The 19,089-nt window shown below is 42.6% G+C and overlaps 1 protein-coding gene across 7 annotated transcripts in view; it reads left to right on the forward strand.

The window, feature by feature from the left end:
• Lvrn (laeverin) overlaps positions 1-19,089 on the forward strand; it is a 109,043-nt gene that overhangs the window by 44,360 nt on the left and 45,594 nt on the right. For 6 of the 7 annotated variants that reach the window (XR_005496112.2, XR_005496111.2, XM_063277658.1 and 3 more), the window contains 2 exons: positions 11,878-12,020; positions 13,540-13,679. Coding sequence is in view for 4 of the 7 variants with exons in the window: in XM_063277657.1 (XP_063133727.1) it covers positions 11,878-12,020; positions 13,540-13,679 (283 nt within the window). In the remaining 3 variants the exon portion in view is untranslated. Of the gene's footprint in view, positions 1-11,877; positions 12,021-13,539; positions 13,680-19,089 lie in introns of those variants that run through there. The other variant, XM_063277659.1, reaches the window with a different exon arrangement.

The raw sequence follows: 19,089 nt of genomic DNA on the forward strand, positions 1-19,089 counted from the left end.
ACAGGGGATATCATATTGCAATAAGACTAGGTACAACCCCTCATATTAAAATTTGGCAAGGCATACTAGTAGGAGGAAAGGGTCCCAAACCCAAAAGCAGGCAACTCCCACAGGAACACCAAGCTAAACAGCCGTAACATATGCAGAGGACCTAGGTCAGACCCCTTCGTACTCCAGGACTTCTGGTTCAGTCTCTGTGAGCTCCTCTCACGCCAGGTTAGTTGATTCTGTAGGGTATGCTCTTGTGGTGTCCTCAACCACACTGGTTCCTACAACCCTTCCTCTCCATCTTACTGCGGATTCCCCAAGCTCCACCTAATGCTTTACTGTGGGTCTCCACAACTGCTCCCATCAGTTGCTGGATCAAGCCTCTCTGATGATTATGTTAGGCTCCCGTCCCACTAGCACAGGGTCATTAGGCATCATTTTGTTGATTTTTTTAACCAGTCATGTTTGGTTCTATCCTAAGTCTTTGGGCATCCAGGCTCTAGTTCCTGGCTCCCACGGCAGTGTCAGGCAAGAGCTCACTCTCATGGGCTGAGTCTCAAGTTGCACAAGTTATTGGTTAGCCATTCCCACAAATTCTATGTCACCTTTACCCCAGCACATCTTGCAGGACAGACAGATAGTAGGTTGAAGGTTTTGTGGTACCATGGAAGCCTTGCCTGGTTATAGGAGATGGAGGGTTCAGGCTCCATATCCCCCATTATTGGGAGTCTTTGCTAGAATCACCCTCATAGATTCCATGGAGTTCTCATTACACTAGGTTTTTATTTCACCTCCCAAATGACCTCTAGGTCCAGTTGTTTCCCTCTATGTTCTTCCTCCATTCCTCCTATCCCACACCTGTTCCCATACCCACCGGCCTCCAGTTCCCCTGGAAAATCTATTCTATTTCTGCTTCCCAGGGAGATATGTGTGTCATCCCTAAAGCCCTCCTGGTTATTTAGCCTCTCTGAGTGTGTGGATTGTAGCATGACCAGCCCTTACCATGACTAGCTAACATCCACTTATCAGTGAGTATGTATGATGTTTGTCTTTCTGGTTCTGGGTTACCTCACTCAGGATAATCCTTTCTAGCTCCATCCATTTGCCTGCAAGTTTCATGATGTCATTGTTTATAACTGCTGGGTGTCTGTTGTGTAAATGTACCACATTTTCTGTATCCACTCTTCTGTCGAGGGACATCTGGGTTGTTTCCAGTTTCTGACTATTTTCAAAAAACCTGCTGAGAACATAGTTGAGCCAGTGTCCTTGTGGTAGGATGGAGTGTTCTTTGGTTACATGCCCAGGAGTGGCATAGCTGTGTCTTGAGGTAGATCAAGCCCTAATTTTCTGAAAAGTCATATTTATTTCCAAAGTAGCTATACACATTTGAGCTCTCACCAGCAATGGAAGAGTGTTCCCCTTGCTCCACATCCTCACCAGCAAAACTTGTGCTTTTGGTCTTAGCCATTCTGACATATAAAATGGACTCTCAGAGTCATTTTGATTTGCATTTCCCTGATGCCTAAGGATGTTGAACATTAATTTTCTTTTCCAATTTATTTATTTATGTTTTTATTTACTCACTATCAAATACCTATCTCAGTCCCCCCGGCTCCCGCAACACACACACAGCCCCTCCACCTACCCTCTTCTTTTTCTCTGAGAACTGGGAGGCTGCCCAGAGCATCACTCCACCAGGCACATCAAGTCACTAGAGGATGAGGCACATCCTCCCCCACTGAGGTCAGGCAAAGCAGTCCAGTTAGGGGAACAGGATCTGGAGGCAGACAACAGATTCAGGGACAGCCTCCACTCCAGTTGTTGGGGACCCACATGAAGACTGAACGCTACATCTGCCACACATGTGAGGGGTAGGTCCAGCCTATGAATGCTAGTTAGTGGATGGTTCAGCCCCCAAGGGTCCAGGCCAGTTGACTCTTGGTCTTCCTGTGGAGTTCCTATCCCCTCTGTGTCCCTCAATCACGTTGAATATTTCATGGTTTTTTGGCCAGTTGAGGTTTCTCTGCTGAGAATTCTCTCTTTAGATCTGCACCCCATTTTTGATTGGATTATTTGGTTGGTTGATGCCTACTTTCTTGAGTTATTTACATATTTCATGTGATAATTTTTATGAACAGTTGTTAGATTTTATGAAATATTTTTTCACATATCTTTTGTGATATGATTTTTCTTCTTTAGCATCTTAACATAGTGAAATATATTGAATGATTTTGCGTATATTTATGCAGCCTTGGATTTCTGTTCTTTGGGTTAAAAGGTTACTGAATGATGAGGTTGGCGAGCCTCTTTACTGTAGAGAGGAAGGCATGGAGGAGAGAAAGAGTGAAAATGGAGAGAGCAAGTATGTTTGACCAGGGCATGAACTCACACAAATTTTCGTGGGAAAGTCATTTCTTTTTAAAATTATTTTTAATGTGTAAGCATGCTTTGCCTGCACATATGTCTGCAGCCGTAAGCTTGCCTGGTACCTACAGAAGCCATGGAGGACATCTGATCTCCTAGGTTAGAGGCAGCTAACCTTCTTAGTGCTGGGAATCAAACCCAGGTCCTCTGGAAAGGTAGCCTGTGAGCCATCTCTCTTGTGCCCTAAAAGCAATTTCTTGGAAAGTATTCCCAGGAATAAAAGAGATGTAGACTGGGAAGAAAGTCAACATAGGATGTGAGATCAGATGAAGCCCTAGCGAAAAATAGTTCCCACAGCTCAGAACTGTTCCTACCATAAGCAAGGGAGGAGTCTTTGTATTCTCCATATTGCCGGTAGATTGACCCTGAGGCCAGATTAATCCAGGAACCATGTAGGAGTACAGGCAAAGCAATTCTGTGGGAGCCTTGTCAGCCTGACACTAGAAAGAGTGTGGTTTCTAATTCACAAAATACAAGTGTCTTAGGTCATGGACCCTAAACACTGCCTTAGAGGTCTAAGGAGTCTAAAGGGTGGAGGGTATTGGCTGGATAGCTACACCATGCCAAGAATAAAAGTAAGTATTGCAGTGGATACTATAGATGTGACCGTCCACGATGGCTTTAAAGGGAGTTTAGCCAGGCTCTGGCAAGGGACTGAACACACAGGAGTACAGAAGAGGGTCTTAGCATCATTGAAAACTACTGAGCCTTGGTTACTGTGAGGCAGCAATTCATGTCACACCCATCCAGAAAACACAGTCACATGAATCTGGCCAGGAGGCAAACTCTTCTCTTTTTGAGAATTCTCCTTTTCCTTTTTCTTTTTCACCATGATATTTTGGAGTAGAAAGATGCATCTTGGATTTTTGTATCCTGAAGAACTAGTAAGTCTTGAAGAGAAGTTTGGGTTTTGAACTGACTTACAAGATTGATTTACACAGTAACAGTGAAGAGTCTCTAATTGATGAGCTTGCTTTTTTTTCTGTGTCATGGTGTAAATCTCAGAGTGTGAAGAAGTTGGTTTAAGACAGTTTGTTTTACACTTCTGAATTCTGGAGGTAAAGTCTGGTGATAGCCTACCAGTAGTAGTTCATCACACACACCTGAGTTATAGCATTGTTTAATCGTGGCTTTTAAGCAATTGTTGAGAACTCCATAAGACATTGTGCTACCAACTCCACTTTGCACAAGGGTTTCTGACCTTTGGAATCTGTTGTGGAAGATGAAAATTATGTTCCTATAGGGAACCCACTTGTTCAGTCTGTGATGGCTGCTTCATTATTAAAACCTGTGGGGTTTTGTTTTTGTTTCTTTTTTGTGTGTGTGTGTGTGTGTGGTATTTACTATTACATGAGTCAACGAGTCAACCAAACATTCTAAATTCCAGAATAGCTAAAACTTGACTCTGGCCATTTTTAAAGAACTAAAGAAACCCTTTATGAAATACCATCCTGAGGGTAAAGTTAGTCCCACCAGTTCAAGAGTACTGGGCATCATGTTCTGTTTCTGTTCCTTGTAGATGAGTATATGAATGTGGGGTGACGACGAATGCTAGAAAGGCAGTGTCTAACTTTGTGGGAACATTTTTTAATTTGCCTTTTGAAGCAGGTTCTTGCTTTTCAGTTCAAACTTGCCCCAAGTCACTGTCCTCCTGCCTCATCTTTCCAGGCGCTGGAATTGCAGGCATGTGCTGAGGAAAACAATACCAGCTGCTATGGTGACTTACTTCTGTTATAGCATAAGTAGGCTTTTGGGGAGAGATATCTTTTTTTTTTTTAAGACATTTATTTTCATTGTATGTTCAAATGCGTTGCACTGTGCACCATGAGTGTGTGATACCCATGGAGGCCAGAAGAGGGCACCAGATGCCCTGGAACTGGAGTTACTGGTGCCTGTGGACCACTGTATGGATGTTAAGGATCGAACACAGTAACAAGTGCTCTTTAACCACTGGGCCATTCCCCTAGGCCCCAGAGAGGGGTGGGGGTAGGGAGGGAGGGAGGGAGATCTTAAATTTTAACTCTCAGGAAATGAACAAAAGTAAAGTACAAATGTTCATTAGAAATTCCAGATCCCAGGCTCCTGTCTACAATCATAGCAGAGTATCATTAATAGTCTCATGGTTGGTTCTCTCCCATGAGATGGGTCTCAAATTGGGGCAGTCATTGGTTGGTCATTCCCTCAGTCTCTGCTCCATCTTTATCCCTGCCCATCTAGCAGGCAGGACAACAGAATCAACTAGCTCGGGTCCATGGGGGCTCACAGAGACTGAACCACCAACCAAAGAGCATTTAGGGGCTGAACCTAGGCCCCCTGCACATTTGTAGTAGATGTATAGCTTGGTCTTCATGTGGGTTCCCTAACTTTTGGAGTGAGAGGTTCTGTGACTCTGTTGCCTGCCATTGGATCCCATCCCCCTAAGTAGACTTGACCTCTGTGAGAGGATGCTCTTAGCTCTGCTGTGACTGGATGTTCCAGGGCAAGTCCACAGGGGACTTCCCCTTCTCTGAGTAGAGGCTGTGTTAATGAGGGGTGAGATTTGTAAGGATGGGATTAGGAGGAGAGGAAGAAGGGGGACTATGATCAGATGTGAAGTGAATAAAAAAAATTAATTAATGGAAATAAAAAGAAATTCTAGAGTCTTCTTGAACTGCCCATATCAGTTTTTGAAAGACTGTTCAGGGCAGGGTCCACTCTACACCAGCCTTTTCCAGTCTTCCTACTCCAGCTTTCTAAAGCCTGATGTTTCCACAATGCATCTTTTACTACCCATTTGTTGTTAACCTACATGTCATAATATTAAAAATAAGTTTCCATTTGTTCTCAAACATTTATAAGATACTTAGATTATTTCCAGTATTACAAAGAAATCTACTACAAAAAATTCTATTACAAAGAAATCTTCCAGAAATATCCAAACACCAATCTTTATGTAAACTTACTTCTTTCTATACTGTATCAAAGGTAGACCTGCTGTATAACATAGTAGATAGATGTTTGAAAAATGCAAAAACTTATTTTCCAAGGCATTTGACCACTTGCAATTTTCATCAATAGTACCAGAGAATCCTGGTTGCTCTGTTTTTTTTTTTGCCAACATTTGGCATTGTCAGGTCTTTCTCTTTTAGCCTTTAAATGGGTTTTTAGCCATTAAATAGTGTTTTTTTTGTTTTTGTTTGTTTTTTGCTGCAATTATTGGTTAGATAGACACTGGAAGTACTTGATGATCCCTTGCAACTTCTTCTTTGCAAACAGAGAGCAGCTCTACAAGTGCGCTTCACTAGGGTCTCTTTAGTTCACTCAGACATTATCTTCCAACTGCTCCGTTATGTAAGTCTTCCTTAATTAGCTTTCAGAGCTAGGTGTGGTGATACATGCTATTAATCCCGGCACTCAGGAAACAGAAGTGGGCAGACCTCTGTGAGTTCAAGGCCAGCCAGGGCTGTGTAGCAAGACCCTGTCTCAAAAACATTAATTACCTTTAGAAAGGTTTTATTCATAAGTATGCTTCACTATTTTCATCCTGATTATTTCGTACCTTTAGAATATGGAAGTGGAAGCATTGATTCTGGCATCGCTGTTCTAAGTTCCTAGGGAATGAGAGTTCACATCTGTAAGTTAAGATGGCAAGCTTTTACAAGTTCCTTTTAACTTTTAAGTTACTTGAAGTTGCTTCTTCTAAAAGTTACATTTATTCACTCTGTGCGTGTGTTTGTGTCTATGAAGCTCAGGAGACAACTTTTGAGAGTTTTGTTTCCCCTTCTACCTCTGGGTCCTGGGGATCAAACTAAAGTCAGCTGGCTTGGCCACTAGCATCTTAACCTACTGATCCACCTGGCTGGCCCCCACTCCTTAACTTGATGAGAACAAATATATAACCATGCTCTTGAATTCTTGGGAATATTCTTGCATTTTGGTAATGGTATTCACCTGATAAAAGATGAGAGGTAGCTGAGAGGAACTTAGAGAAAGGCAATGAGGAGGCTCCAGGGAAGGAATTTACAGAAGAGTTGTAGAAAATCCACACCTTTATTGCTGTCAGAGAAAGGAGACAGTAACATGATCAAAATTAGGCAGAGTGAACTTGGGATGTTAAAAGACTTCCTTGAAGTCTTGCCTCTTACGCTAAGAAAGCTGACACAATGCCTAGAGTCTGACACACTTTCAAAACAGAAAATTGAGCAATACTGGGAAGGAATGTGCATGTCTCAAGACAAGGTCAGTGAACTGTAGTACCAGGCACACGACGACGTTGATGGAGAGGGAGGAAGGAAACGATGTTATTGCTGGGGTAGGTGTTGAACTTGCATTTTGTGTGACCAATGGTTTTTCTGGGAGGTGATTTTGCTATCATCCCATACCTTTAGGAAATCAAATGTGATTAGCATATCCCAAATGCATGATGCCTCCATGTAGTAAAAACAGCTTTGATTTTCCCACTGTCATGGTTTAGTGGGTGGAATTACCTTTCTAACTTTTTCTCCTATGAAGCCCATATAGTTCCATGTTTAGTTTTTTCCATTTTTATTGGATTTATTTACATTTCAAATGTTATCCCCCTTCCTGGTTTCCCCTCCAGAAACTCCCTATTCCATCTCCCTGCCCGCTGCCTCCATGAGGGTACTACCCCACCCACCCACTCCCTCCTGCCTCCCTGCCCTGGAATTCCCCTACACTGGGGCCTTCACAGAATCAAGGGCCTCCCCTCCCATTGACACCCAACAAGGCCATCCTCTGCTGGAGCCATAGGTCCATCCATCCCTATGTACTCTTGGGTGGTGGTTTAGTCCCTGGGAGCTCTTGGGGGTGTCTGTTTGGTTGATATTGTTGTTCTTCTTATGGGTTTGCAAATCCCCTCAGCTACCTCAGTCCTTTCTCTACCTCCCCCACTGAGGACCCCATTCTCAGTCCAATGGTTGACTGTGAGTATCTGCCTCTGTATTTGTCAGGTAACAGCTGTATCAGGTTCCTGCAGCATGTACCTCTTGGCATCCCCAATAGTGACTGGGTTTGGTGACTGCATGTGGGATGGATCCCCATGTGTGGCAGTCTCTGGATGACCTTTTCTTCGTCTGTGTACCATATTTTGTCTCCATATTTCCTCCTGTGAGTATTTTGTTCCCCTTCTAAGAAGTACTAAAGCATCCATACTTTGGTCGTTCTTCTTCTTGAGCTTCATGTGGTCTGTGAATTGTATCTTGGGTAATTCAAGCTTTTGAGCTAATATCCACTTATCAGTGAGTGCATATAATGTATGTTTTTTTGTGATTGTGTTACCTCATTCAGGATATTTTCTAGTCCCATCCATTTGTCTAAAACTTTCAAGAAGTCATTGTTTTTAATAACTGAGTAGTACTCCATTGTGTAAATGTACCACATTTTCTATATCCATTCCTTTATTGAAGGACATCTGGGTTCCACTCCTTGTCCATGTTAATAGGTGCTGGTCAGACATCACAGGTGTCTGGTGAGACAGGCACCAGAAGAAGAGTCCACAGTAGGTGCTTTTTACTCGAACTCCTCTTCTTGCCACTTGCTCACTGACTAGTTGATGCCTCATTTTCCTGACACATGCATCTCTTTTGACACTTCCTAGCTTTCTATGTTATTTGTCCTGTTCCCACACATCCCTTGACTTAGCTGGAGATTATCTTATTGCTCTGCTAAGGTGGTTACTTACTTCACTGCTTCCTCATTCCAGCCATCATGTAATGCGTTCTTAAGCTGCTTTATCCCCTTCTAGGTGGCTCTACTGGATAAGACCCCAAAAAGTGCCCGTTATGGTTCACAGTGTCCCAGTTCTACTTCGGCGTAGATCCTTCCTTGCCTAGGATCACCATGCTTTTGGAGGCAGCAGCCCACTTCTGGCTCTGCTTCCAAAGCAGCCAGCTCTTCAGTTACCTCTTAGGTCCTCAGTGGGTAGGAGCAGAGTCCTGACTCTGGGTTAGTTTCAGTTACTTTCAGGGTGAATGAACACCAGCTTTAATTCTGTTAGCTTTAAGAAATATTCATGCTGTTTTTGAGAATCTCCTCTCCACTAGCTCAAGGTTAGAGCTGGGTGCCTCTTTCCAACTCCCTGACAGCATTCGAGGCTTGGCAAACACCACCTACTGCTTGATAAAAGTTCTGTTCTTGGGCTCATGATCTCTCCCTGGATCTCCTATGTCCTCCTCTACTTGAGCTGCTCAAAGAGAGACCTCCTAATCTCAAGGCATTTACTTTGAAGAACTTCCTAACCTAATTTGGCATCATTTTTCTGCAGGGTGGATTTTTGAAGCTATTATATTTTGTTGCCTGGTGAAAACTATAGTTTTCAGATTCTCTTACACGAGCAATAAACAAACATAATTCATGGGACACAGTCCAGTGGTTGAACATGTATGTGGCTCTACTAAACATCTTGATTTCTGGGTGTATGCTGTAAAACTATTTAAGGATTGGGTCATTATCACTCTTGAAGAATTTTACTTAATCTCTGACCAGCTCTGCTATTTATTACTTGTTAAGGGAGATGTAGCCATATGGAGTTCATAAAATAATTTGGAATAAAATGTTTTACTGAGTACACACAGTCGATATCTTTCCTATGGAAATAGACTTACTACCAAGTGCGCAGATCTTGGCTACAAAGACCTCTTCCAGTCCCAGAGCATGATGAAGTCTAGAGCAAGACGGGGGGAAGATCCCTAGGCTGAGCCACTAGGAGGCAAATTCCCCTTCTGTAATTCCTGCACCAGTTGACCACACTAAACACAGACTTAAAGGACACCATTATTGAATGTTTCCATAAGACTCGAAGGGAAGAGTGGTGGACCCTCTTGTGCTCTGAAGGCTGGACCACTTCTCTCTCCATGGGCAGAGGGAAAAGGAAGGCAAAGGCACTCAGTGTGTGACTCTCAGATGTGGTATAGCAGGATTATGTTGCTGTTGCTTGCCTCTGGCCTTTGCAGTTAAGATTGAGAGTCAAATGGTTCTGACTTTGTAGGGAATTTTCTCGAACTGTTTGTATAAAATCAGGCAGGTAAATAGATGCTGAAAACTCCTGAGGATTTCGTTCCTTTCTCTAGAGACTTAAGTCATGGATGTGGAAGCATCTGCTGTGGCTTGGCTTGTTACAGTTTCAGCCCTCTAAGTTGCTATTCACCACTCATAACCAAACTCATCTTGCTTCCGCTAAGAGTCTAATGGTCTTCCTATTGCCTGTCTTGCAACCTCCTTAAGATTCATAAACTTTGTGTGGGGCAGAGGAGCTGCTGTCCAACATCTCTTTCTTTGGTTCATGCTCAGGATTCGGCTCTCCGGGTACCCAAATATGTACTCCATAGTGAGCTGTGCCTTTTCCCTTCATAGTATTCTCTTTGGTACTAATATGTTGCCGGCAGTCCAAAGCGTTCTAGTTTCAAGGAATCGACTTCCCAGGAGGCATGGATGAACCCTTGAGAGGATCCCTCCTACCAGCTTCAGGTGGCTTAATCAGGGCCATCCCAAAGGCTTTATCCTCATCTTGTTAGATGTGTTTAGTCCTCCTTTTCACCACCATCCCCCAGACTCGTGGTTTTAGAGACCCAACTGGTCATTAAGATCAAATAACTCCAATCACACATTCTATTCCCATAGGTGTCTAGAGGCTTTAAACACTTTTTTAAAGTTTTTTAAGGCTTTGAAAAGTATAGTTTGTTCTGCTCATCTCAGTAGAGAACTCAGGTGACTGAGTTCTCTGTTCAACATTGTGTCTCCTCTCAAACATGGCAACCCAAATAATAGAACATGCATTTTTGCTGGTCTATGAAGCACTGCAACACTATTTAAAGGCCTTTTGTATATATTAATAAAGATGCCTATATTTTATAGCAATCCCAAAGCTGTGCAGTCAGTCTTCTGTTGTAAATGACACAAGTTTAAAAACCAAACCAAACAAAACAAAACAGAACTCCCTAACTTCCGGTAGTTTCTAAATAGAGATTGAACAATGACTTGTATTCAGTTTGTAATCAGGTATAATTCTGGACTTTTTGGAATCGAGTTTGTTACGAATGATGATCAACCTTCCTGTAACTTATAAATGGCATCAATGTTGAGTAAGACTTGCCAGGGAGCACTGGAGGTTTGTTGTCAAGTTGCTCACTGATAACACATGACATCATGTGTGAGCTCAAGTAGCAATGTAGAGTGCCACATTCTCCACACAGAGAACTAAGGCCGAAGTGCCATTATGTGACTTGCCCAGAACTCTTCAGTTGGTAGTGGAATGACCAGGCTACTGTGAAACCACAAGCTTCCTTTAGCCTGCACAAGCAAGGCTATAATAAAATGAGGGAAATACGCAGGACAAACAGACTAGCTGCTAATTATAGGTTTGTCAGTAAAGTTTGGACATCCTCAATGGACCTCTGTGAGATGGTTCACTCTTATTTGTGTGTGTGTGTGTGTGTGTGTGTGTGTGTGTGTGTGTGTGTGTGAGAGAGAGAGAGAGAGAGAGAGAGAGAGAGAGAGAGAGAGAGAGAGAGAGAAAGAGGTTTCTGAATGTCTCAACTACTTGGGTGTCCCTCCTAGAGCTGTGTAAAAATTTACAGGTAAGCAAAGAGGCTCTTTTGCTGTGGAGGAGAGATCTGCTGAGATGAGGAATGGGTGGCAGTCTTGGGATGGTTGTGCTGGTTTACCTTTATTTATCTAGGAATGGTGCCTGAAGCAAGAGTCAACATATGACAGACAGTAAGGACCTCACTTGAAAGGGAAGTTCACATTCACTCTTGTCCTCTACGGCCAGGTCTCCAGGTCATTGAGTGTTGGCAAATAAAATAACAAGACTGAGGAGAAAGCTGTTTGCTGAGACCCAAGCTCTTCAGAGACTCAGACAGGATGTGACTGAGGTGAACCTGACATCATGGGGTTTGGTCCCTAAGCTTTCTGCCATGAATTTCCAGGGCACCATGACAGTATGCTAGTCTTTGTATTTTTCCACGGAAGTAGGAGAAGCCACAGTAGGGCTGTGGCCAGTCTATCTGTAACTGAGGGACATAATGTTCAGTTGGCACATACCCATATGGTTTACCCCCAGAGGTGTCCAAAATAGAACTGTAAGTTTTCAATTAGAAAGAAGAGGAAACATTTGAGAAAAGAGAAAACAAAGACATTCTTCAGACTGGCTCACCCTTTGGTGACAGATGAAAGCAACAGACTATTCTCAACGAAGCCATCCCGGCTTTCCAAAGACTAACATTCCATGTTTACGCTTGTTCCTCATTTGCTTATAAGAGGTTTATGATTCCATGTGACAAAAATTATTTTGAGGTTGAAAGTTACAGGGATCAGTTTTTTTATTTTAGGGTTTACAAGAACCCTAAGATGCAGTAGGAAGCAGTGTGTGTGTGTGTGTGTGTGTGTGTGTGTGTGTGTGTGTCTGTATATTTTCTTCCATTGATCTAAGACAAAAAGTGAATAATTTCCCCCCAAAATGTATTTCAGAGCCCTGATAGCAACTCAAATGGAACCAACATTTGCCAGGCATGTTTTCCCCTGTTTTGATGAGCCAGCTCTAAAGGCAACTTTTAATATTACAATTATCCACCATCCTGGGTATGTGGCTCTTTCCAATATGCCACAGCTAGGTAAGTAATGCTTCCTGTCATTGTATAAACACGAAAACGTTAGCTTCCATGCCAGCTTCTCTAGGCAGTGTGTTAGCAGCCTTCATCTATTGTAACTATGGAGACAAGTATTGACCCTTACACTTAGAGAAGATAAGTCCCTATTCTTTCTGTGTGGAAAGCTGAGGGCATGACATTGCATCTACACACTGACACTTTTGCCTGCCCATCAATTACTGCTCCTACCACGGGTCCTTGTTAATAAGGGGCTGGTGCCCTTCATCTGAACTGAGACAACAATGTGTTCTATTTACTTTGGGTGACTCTTATATTAACCATGTTGGTTTCTAACTTTTAAAAATCCAGAGATATTATATAGAAATCAAGCCCTATGTTTCCATGATAACTCTTACACTCCATTAACACTGGACGTGTAGCACTTACATGACTTTAATAAATGAAAGCTGAGAAGGGGTAGCTACTTGCAGACTGGGGCTCAGACACCATAAATGCCTCAGTCTTGCTCTTACTATACACTATCCCATAACACATCAGCTGACTGGCCCTCAGCAACATCTGAGTTTGTGATTTCAGCTTTAGGCTCCAGGCCACTGCTGCTGCTGCTGCTGACCCCTCTGAACCCTGATAAAGTGGAATTGCAGTTTCTGATTCACTCTGGACTCAGACAGCTCTAGATGAAGTTCTGTGAGAAGCATTTTCCACTAGAAAATAGAAGTAGGTAGAAAGAGAGGATGTAGATTGAAAACAACAGTTACAATGCTCATGGGTTGGACATTCAGTTAAGCTCTCAAAACTCAGGATGCTGATTCCAGCTAAGATCCTGTCCCTGTATCCTTCAATTGTACTCTATTTATTTAAAAATATTATAATTATTATCAAATTATTATAACATTTATGGGACAAAGTGTGGTGATTTGGTTTGTATGTATGGTAGGTAATGATAATATTGCAGTAGTTATTATTACAATAGAAAATACTTGAAAATAGATGTGGGGACTTGGGAGATGGCCCAGTGAGTAAATGCTTGCCGTGCAAGAATGAGAATTTGAGTTTGATCTCCGGCACTGATATGGAGGACTACAACTGTAATCTCATTCTTGGGGAAGCAGACACAGGGGGTTCCCAGGGGCTTGCTGAACCGGGGAACTCCAGGTTTAATGAAAAGACAAGATGAAGAACATCTGAGTAAGATGCTCAGTGTTGACTTCTGTAAATGTGTGCACACACACACTCAATGTGTAAATGCTTTTAAATAGCATGAGAATTTTTGTGTCATAGTGTGATTATTTCAGGGCAATTAACATTTTTATCTCTTTATTGCTAACTTTGTGTTTGGATCCTGGGATGATGATGGTTCACAGTGACCTGATGGAGTGCTGATGGCTTAGAGAGGAAACTCAATCTACTAGACTATAGGGAATAACTAGGAAGGAATGGCTTAGACAACTGTTTTGGTAAATTATTACTAGGTTGCATATCATCTAGGTTTACAGTGATTTGGACTAAAATATCCCCCCAGGTCAGTCTCACAGAATCGATGTGAATGGGAGCAGATGGACTGTCACTTCGTTCCACACCACACCCCGCATGCCAACATACTTAGTTGCACTTGTTATATGTGACTTCGACTATGTCAGCAGAACCGAGAGAGGCAAGGAGGTGAGTAGAGAAGACCCTGCAGATAAGGAACAAGGTTATAGCCACATGTTGTTTGCCTAGTGTACCTCATAACTATAATCAACTGTCATGTCTTGCTTCTCCCTGCCAAGTCCCATGGGAAATGTGGCTTTGCAGAATGTGATATAACAAGTTGGGTGTTGTAGCATACTCTTGTAATCCCAGTCAGCACCTGAGAGACAAAGGGTCATGAATTTGAGGCCAACCTGGGTGCTACATAGTGAGATTCTGTTTCCTCCCTTTTCACTAAACTAAAAGAAAAAAGTGTGTGTGTGTGTGTGTGTGTGTGTGTGTGTGTAAGGATAAGACATACATTTTCCTGATAGTAACGGTTTCTATGAAAACACAGTCTTCAAGGCAGATTCAAAGCACCCACCTCCAGTCCCCCTGTTGCTGCTTTCTTAGACCGAAGGATTGAACAGAGTGGCTGAACTAGCCCTGAGTGATATGTTGCATGCTGGGTCAGATTTGGAATGTTTATCGACCAGGATGGGCCCGAGACTGACCAATAAAAGCAGACATTAGCCCTAGCCAGGTACAACTGTAGTCACTGGAATGGTGTGTGCAGTTTCGTCGTCATCCCTATTTGGGAGCAAGGCCCACAGGGTGTCCCACAGCTCTGGGTATATAATACTTCCCCAGAGTCATGTCAAGTGAAGTGAGCAGACTTTGTCCTGAGGTTTGTAGTTTCCGTCTAGTTGTATTCTCATGACAGTATAGTATCATGGACCTCATGACAGTGTTTTCCATACTTGCTTACTCCCTACTAGGAGAATGTAGCTGTAACTAAGGTCAACGCCTTATGCCTGGTTCTTTCTGATTTTCTTGGCTTCGCTGGGTGAGAAAGATCAAGCTGTGCAGCTAACTAAGCACCCCTCGGGCTGGCCTGATATCTTCCAGGCACATACCATTGACATATGGAGACAAGACAATTGGTGGTGAGCCAAGATTATCGTTGGGGGAGAAACAGCCAAAGTACTACTCCAGTACTCCAGTCTAATGGATCACGAATACAGTATTGGCTGAAAGAACAGCTTATCATCTTCTTGAGCTGCTGACTCCAAGCCCTGTTTCTCTTGTTGAATAATTACTAGGAGATCCTTGACACTCACAGATGTAACACTGGCCCCATATGAAACCATGCCATAGATCAGTGAATCTGCGTAGGCATGATCTAGAAGCACGATTTGAGCCTACTGAGAAGAAGCAGACCTCTCCTTTCTCACAGCTAATGAGAGACCCAAGGTGGTCCCTCACACCCACTCCAAATAGTCTATAATCCTCTTCTCTATTAGCAATTCTTGTGAAAAGATGAAATCAGTCCATTCCCAAATGCCTATTATCAAGAATGCCTGTTGCCGTAGAAACAGGAAAAGAACAAGAGAAAGTAATGCTGTTGGCCAGAAAATGAGATTTTGGGTTGAGTTCATCAGTGGAATGCTGTGCTTGGCCATGGCTGAGCACTACAAAGTGAGTCAATCTACTGTGTGTTGTGAGGTAAACAAAATGCAAGCTTGGAATAGCATCCAGCTTATCCCCAAATTACCCAATCAGTAAGAGGGCATGATTCTATGATGCATGAGAATAAATGGAGGATGCACTACAGGGTTGGAAATGGCTAACTTGGTAGACGTGGGCAGTATGGGTACATGCACAACAGTACTGTCTGATCTCTAGAGCTACCATGTCCAGTGAGGACTATTAGAACTCACAGGCAGGAAGGTGTGATTTTCAAGGAACATTACTGCTACATCCAAAATGGTCCCAATTGGCCTGTGTTTCTTGCCCCCTTATAGGGAATACACTCCCCAACACACACACACACACACACACACACACACACACACACACACACACACACTGCAATATGAAATTTCTGTCATTTGTCTTGCTTTGGGCATGCAGAATAGTCATTTGTGGGAGGAGATTCATAAACTGGAAGTTTTATGAGCATGGAAGGAATCATTGATGATATTGTTTTGCAAAAGACTACAGTTCAAACAGCACTACCTCCATTCAGCTGAGTGGCTTCCCAACTTTGGCCTCAGAAGCTGTAAATCTAGTGAAAAGGCAGATCCAAGGCCTGAAGCCATTTCTTTTCTCTCTACTAAATAGGGCCTCTGTAGCACGGGGGAGGAAGAAATCAGTGAGGGAATCCAGGCCAGTGCCTCAAAAACAGGTGGCTGTATTTTGTGAATAATGAATGTTCCCAAACTCTCACATAATTAAAAATTCACATAATTCAAGACAAACTTTCTAGCAGAAATAAAAGCATAGTGAGATGAATCTGTTCCTGGAAAGAATGTGCCTGTATTGTGCTGTATTATTTTTTTTACTACTACTCCCATTATTATTAATTATTATCACTATTATTACTAATTATTATTTTGTTAACCTTTTGGACAACGATCTGCAGAGAGTGCTTTTTTAAGTTAACAGAGCTCACATAAGGATAGACTTTGCCATTCCCAAACCTTTTGACCTAAGGAGTTCATTTTTGTGCATCTTCCTTAATATCAGCATTGACAGTTCTTAATTCTATTAAACTTTGGTCACAGGGAAATGTTGTAGATCACACAGTGCTTCTGCATCTCTATAGCTCTGTGGGTTGGAACAGGAGCATAGTCGGGAAAGCCACATGGGTACATTCTCCAGTGCTGGACAACAGCCTGTTCCCCTGGAAAGGACCTTAAATGGCAGAGGTGCCTTTTCCCAGCTAACTTGGTACTGTCATTGCAAAAGAGTGAGACTGTAATGCACTCACTTCAAAAGGTTTAAAATTATAAGACTCATATGGGCTTTTAAAATGAGAGGACTTAATCATTATTGAAAACGACATAGGTTCAATAATATTGAATTTAAATTATTAAGCCATTACAATTTCCAAGGTTTACATTTGGTCATACAGAATGCCATCACTCCTAACACTATTCTGTTCTGAATCACTGGAAAGTTTTTAAAATGGAAAGAAGGGTTCAAGATATTCTTTTACCTAGAATGCACAGGATCATTCAGAAATTGCAGAATGATACATTTTAAAAGATTACTTTTATTGCTTTTTATTATTTAATATTTTCATACAATATATATTTTGATTATAATCTTTCTCCACTCCCATTTAAAAAATTTCTTGGTCAGTGCCAATATCCTGTGGGAACAAAACCAATCCTTGGCTGGGAGCTGCCTCTTTGGAGGTCTCTGGTCAGTACTGCTTCTACCTGTCCTCAGACATGGGGAATAGCTTTAAAAACCTCTTCAAGGGCCGATTCAGCAAAATAGAAGTGTGCGTTCCCACGGTGGCCCTGGATGCTACACGAGGACAACTCTATACCAACTGAAGTTAGGCAACATTGTGACCACAACTCCTACCATTGATTTCAACGTGGAGACCACTGAGTACAAGAACCTCAGCTTCATTGTGTGGGATGCAGGAGGCCAGGACAAGGTCCACCACTTCTTCCAGAACACCCAAGGCTTGATCTTCAAAATGATGGCAAAGACAGAGAGCGTGTGGGCATGAAGCCCGTAAAGATCTCACCGGGACGCTAGCTGAAGGTGAGCTCCAGGATGCCGTTGAGTTTGCCATCAAGTAGGAGCTCCCCAATGTCACAAATGCAGCCTAAATCACAGACTCTACACTATACTCGGGCCATCTGCACCACCAGAGGGGACTGGCTGTCCAATCAGCTCCAAAGCCAGAAGTGAACCTGCTGTCCAATCAGCTCCGGTGAACCAGGTCGCTACCACCCTCCCACTTCCCCTTCTCTGTCCTCCGCTGTCCTTGCTCACACAGAGAATGTGTGCCTCTGTGGTTGAGAGTGCCAGAAGCTGTCTTTATGGGTTGGTTACAGTGTGCAACACACTATACTGGACATGTCCAGACACAGCCTGAAGCTAGGTTTTAATTTAATGTAAATAGTTTCTGTTTCCACTGAGGCTGTTTCTGGTGTTCCTATTTAATATATATTTTTTTAACTGTAAAACGGATTCAATTCACTGGCAGTACTGAGAAGAGATTTGGGTTATAGAGGCACTTGGCCTCCGGGAGCCATTGGGTTGTAGACTGATGTGCATGTCTCTTTGGTGGTTGTTTTTTAACCCAAACTCAGTGCATTTAAAATAAAATAGTTAAAAATACAGGACAAGAACACCTGAACACACAGAACAGAGACTATGCCTAGTGTAAGTTTTGTAGTTACGACCTAAATGCGGATGCTAGTCCTTCAGATCACCTGTTACCCTGTGGGAACAGCAGAGAAGGTGACAGACAAATCACGATCTGCTGTATGGTCACAGTAGAGTCCGGTGACTCCCCTGTCTTTAGGTCACCTGTATCCCATAGCATTGTGCCTGTACTTTCCGCTCACATGGTCAGGGAATATACTGGTGGTGTGCAGGACCCGGCCTGTACTTGATGTATGACTGAGCCAGATGCGGGCTTGCATACCCAGTTTACTCTTGGATATGCTGGGAGGAGGCCTGGGTCTCACCGTCAAGAGTGCATGCAAGCCGGGAGAGTCGGGCCAGTCTAGAGCCACGTTCTGGAGAACCCCTATCTCCATGTGTGAAGTAGCTTCCTCCTTCAGCCTGCAAGTGTCAGAGTTGCTATCGAAAGACGACTTCTACTTTTTTTCTTTTGTATTTTGAAACACTAAAGAAGCTGAAGCTGTTACGTTTATCTTGGGAAATCTCAGAACTGGTTTTATTTGGCATCGTGGAGCCTCTTACCGTTTTTTAATGCCCCATTAGTAATCAGTTATACTTCATTTTAGTTATCATTTTGACAAGCACTGTGGTTATAGCTATTAGAATAAAGTCTCAACTATTTAAAAACATTTCCCAGCCACTTGTGTCTCATCTTTTGAGAGCTCTCTAATTCTATACCCCATTTTAAAATTGAGTCATTTGGGGGCTGGGGATTTAGCTCAGTGGTAGAGCACTTACCTAGGAAGCGCAAGGCCCTGGGTTCGGTCCCCAGCTCCGAAAAAAAGAACCAAAAAAAAATTGAGTCATTTGTTTTCTTGATGCTCATTTTACTAAGTTCTTTGTATATTTTAGATACCAGCCCTGTGTCAGATGTATAATTGGCAAACGTTTTTCCTATTCTGTAGGCTGCTGCTTTGCTAGACAAAAGAATGATTGCTTTCTATACAGAAACTTTTGAGCATCATGGGTTCCATTTATTAATTGTTAATATCTATGTTATCAGTGTCCTGTTCAGAAATCTCTTCTTGTGCCAAGAAGTTCAAGCCCTACCTTATTTTGTTTTCAGTGGGATTCATAGTATCTTGTCTGTGTTGATATTCTTTTTTTAATTGCATTTTAATTTACATTTTAAATGTTATACCATTTCCTGGTTTCCCCTCCAGAAACCCGCTATCTCCCCCTGCTT

This window comes from Rattus norvegicus, chromosome 18 (genome assembly GCF_036323735.1).
Source record: "Rattus norvegicus strain BN/NHsdMcwi chromosome 18, GRCr8, whole genome shotgun sequence".
Classification (NCBI taxonomy): domain Eukaryota; kingdom Metazoa; phylum Chordata; class Mammalia; order Rodentia; family Muridae; genus Rattus; species Rattus norvegicus.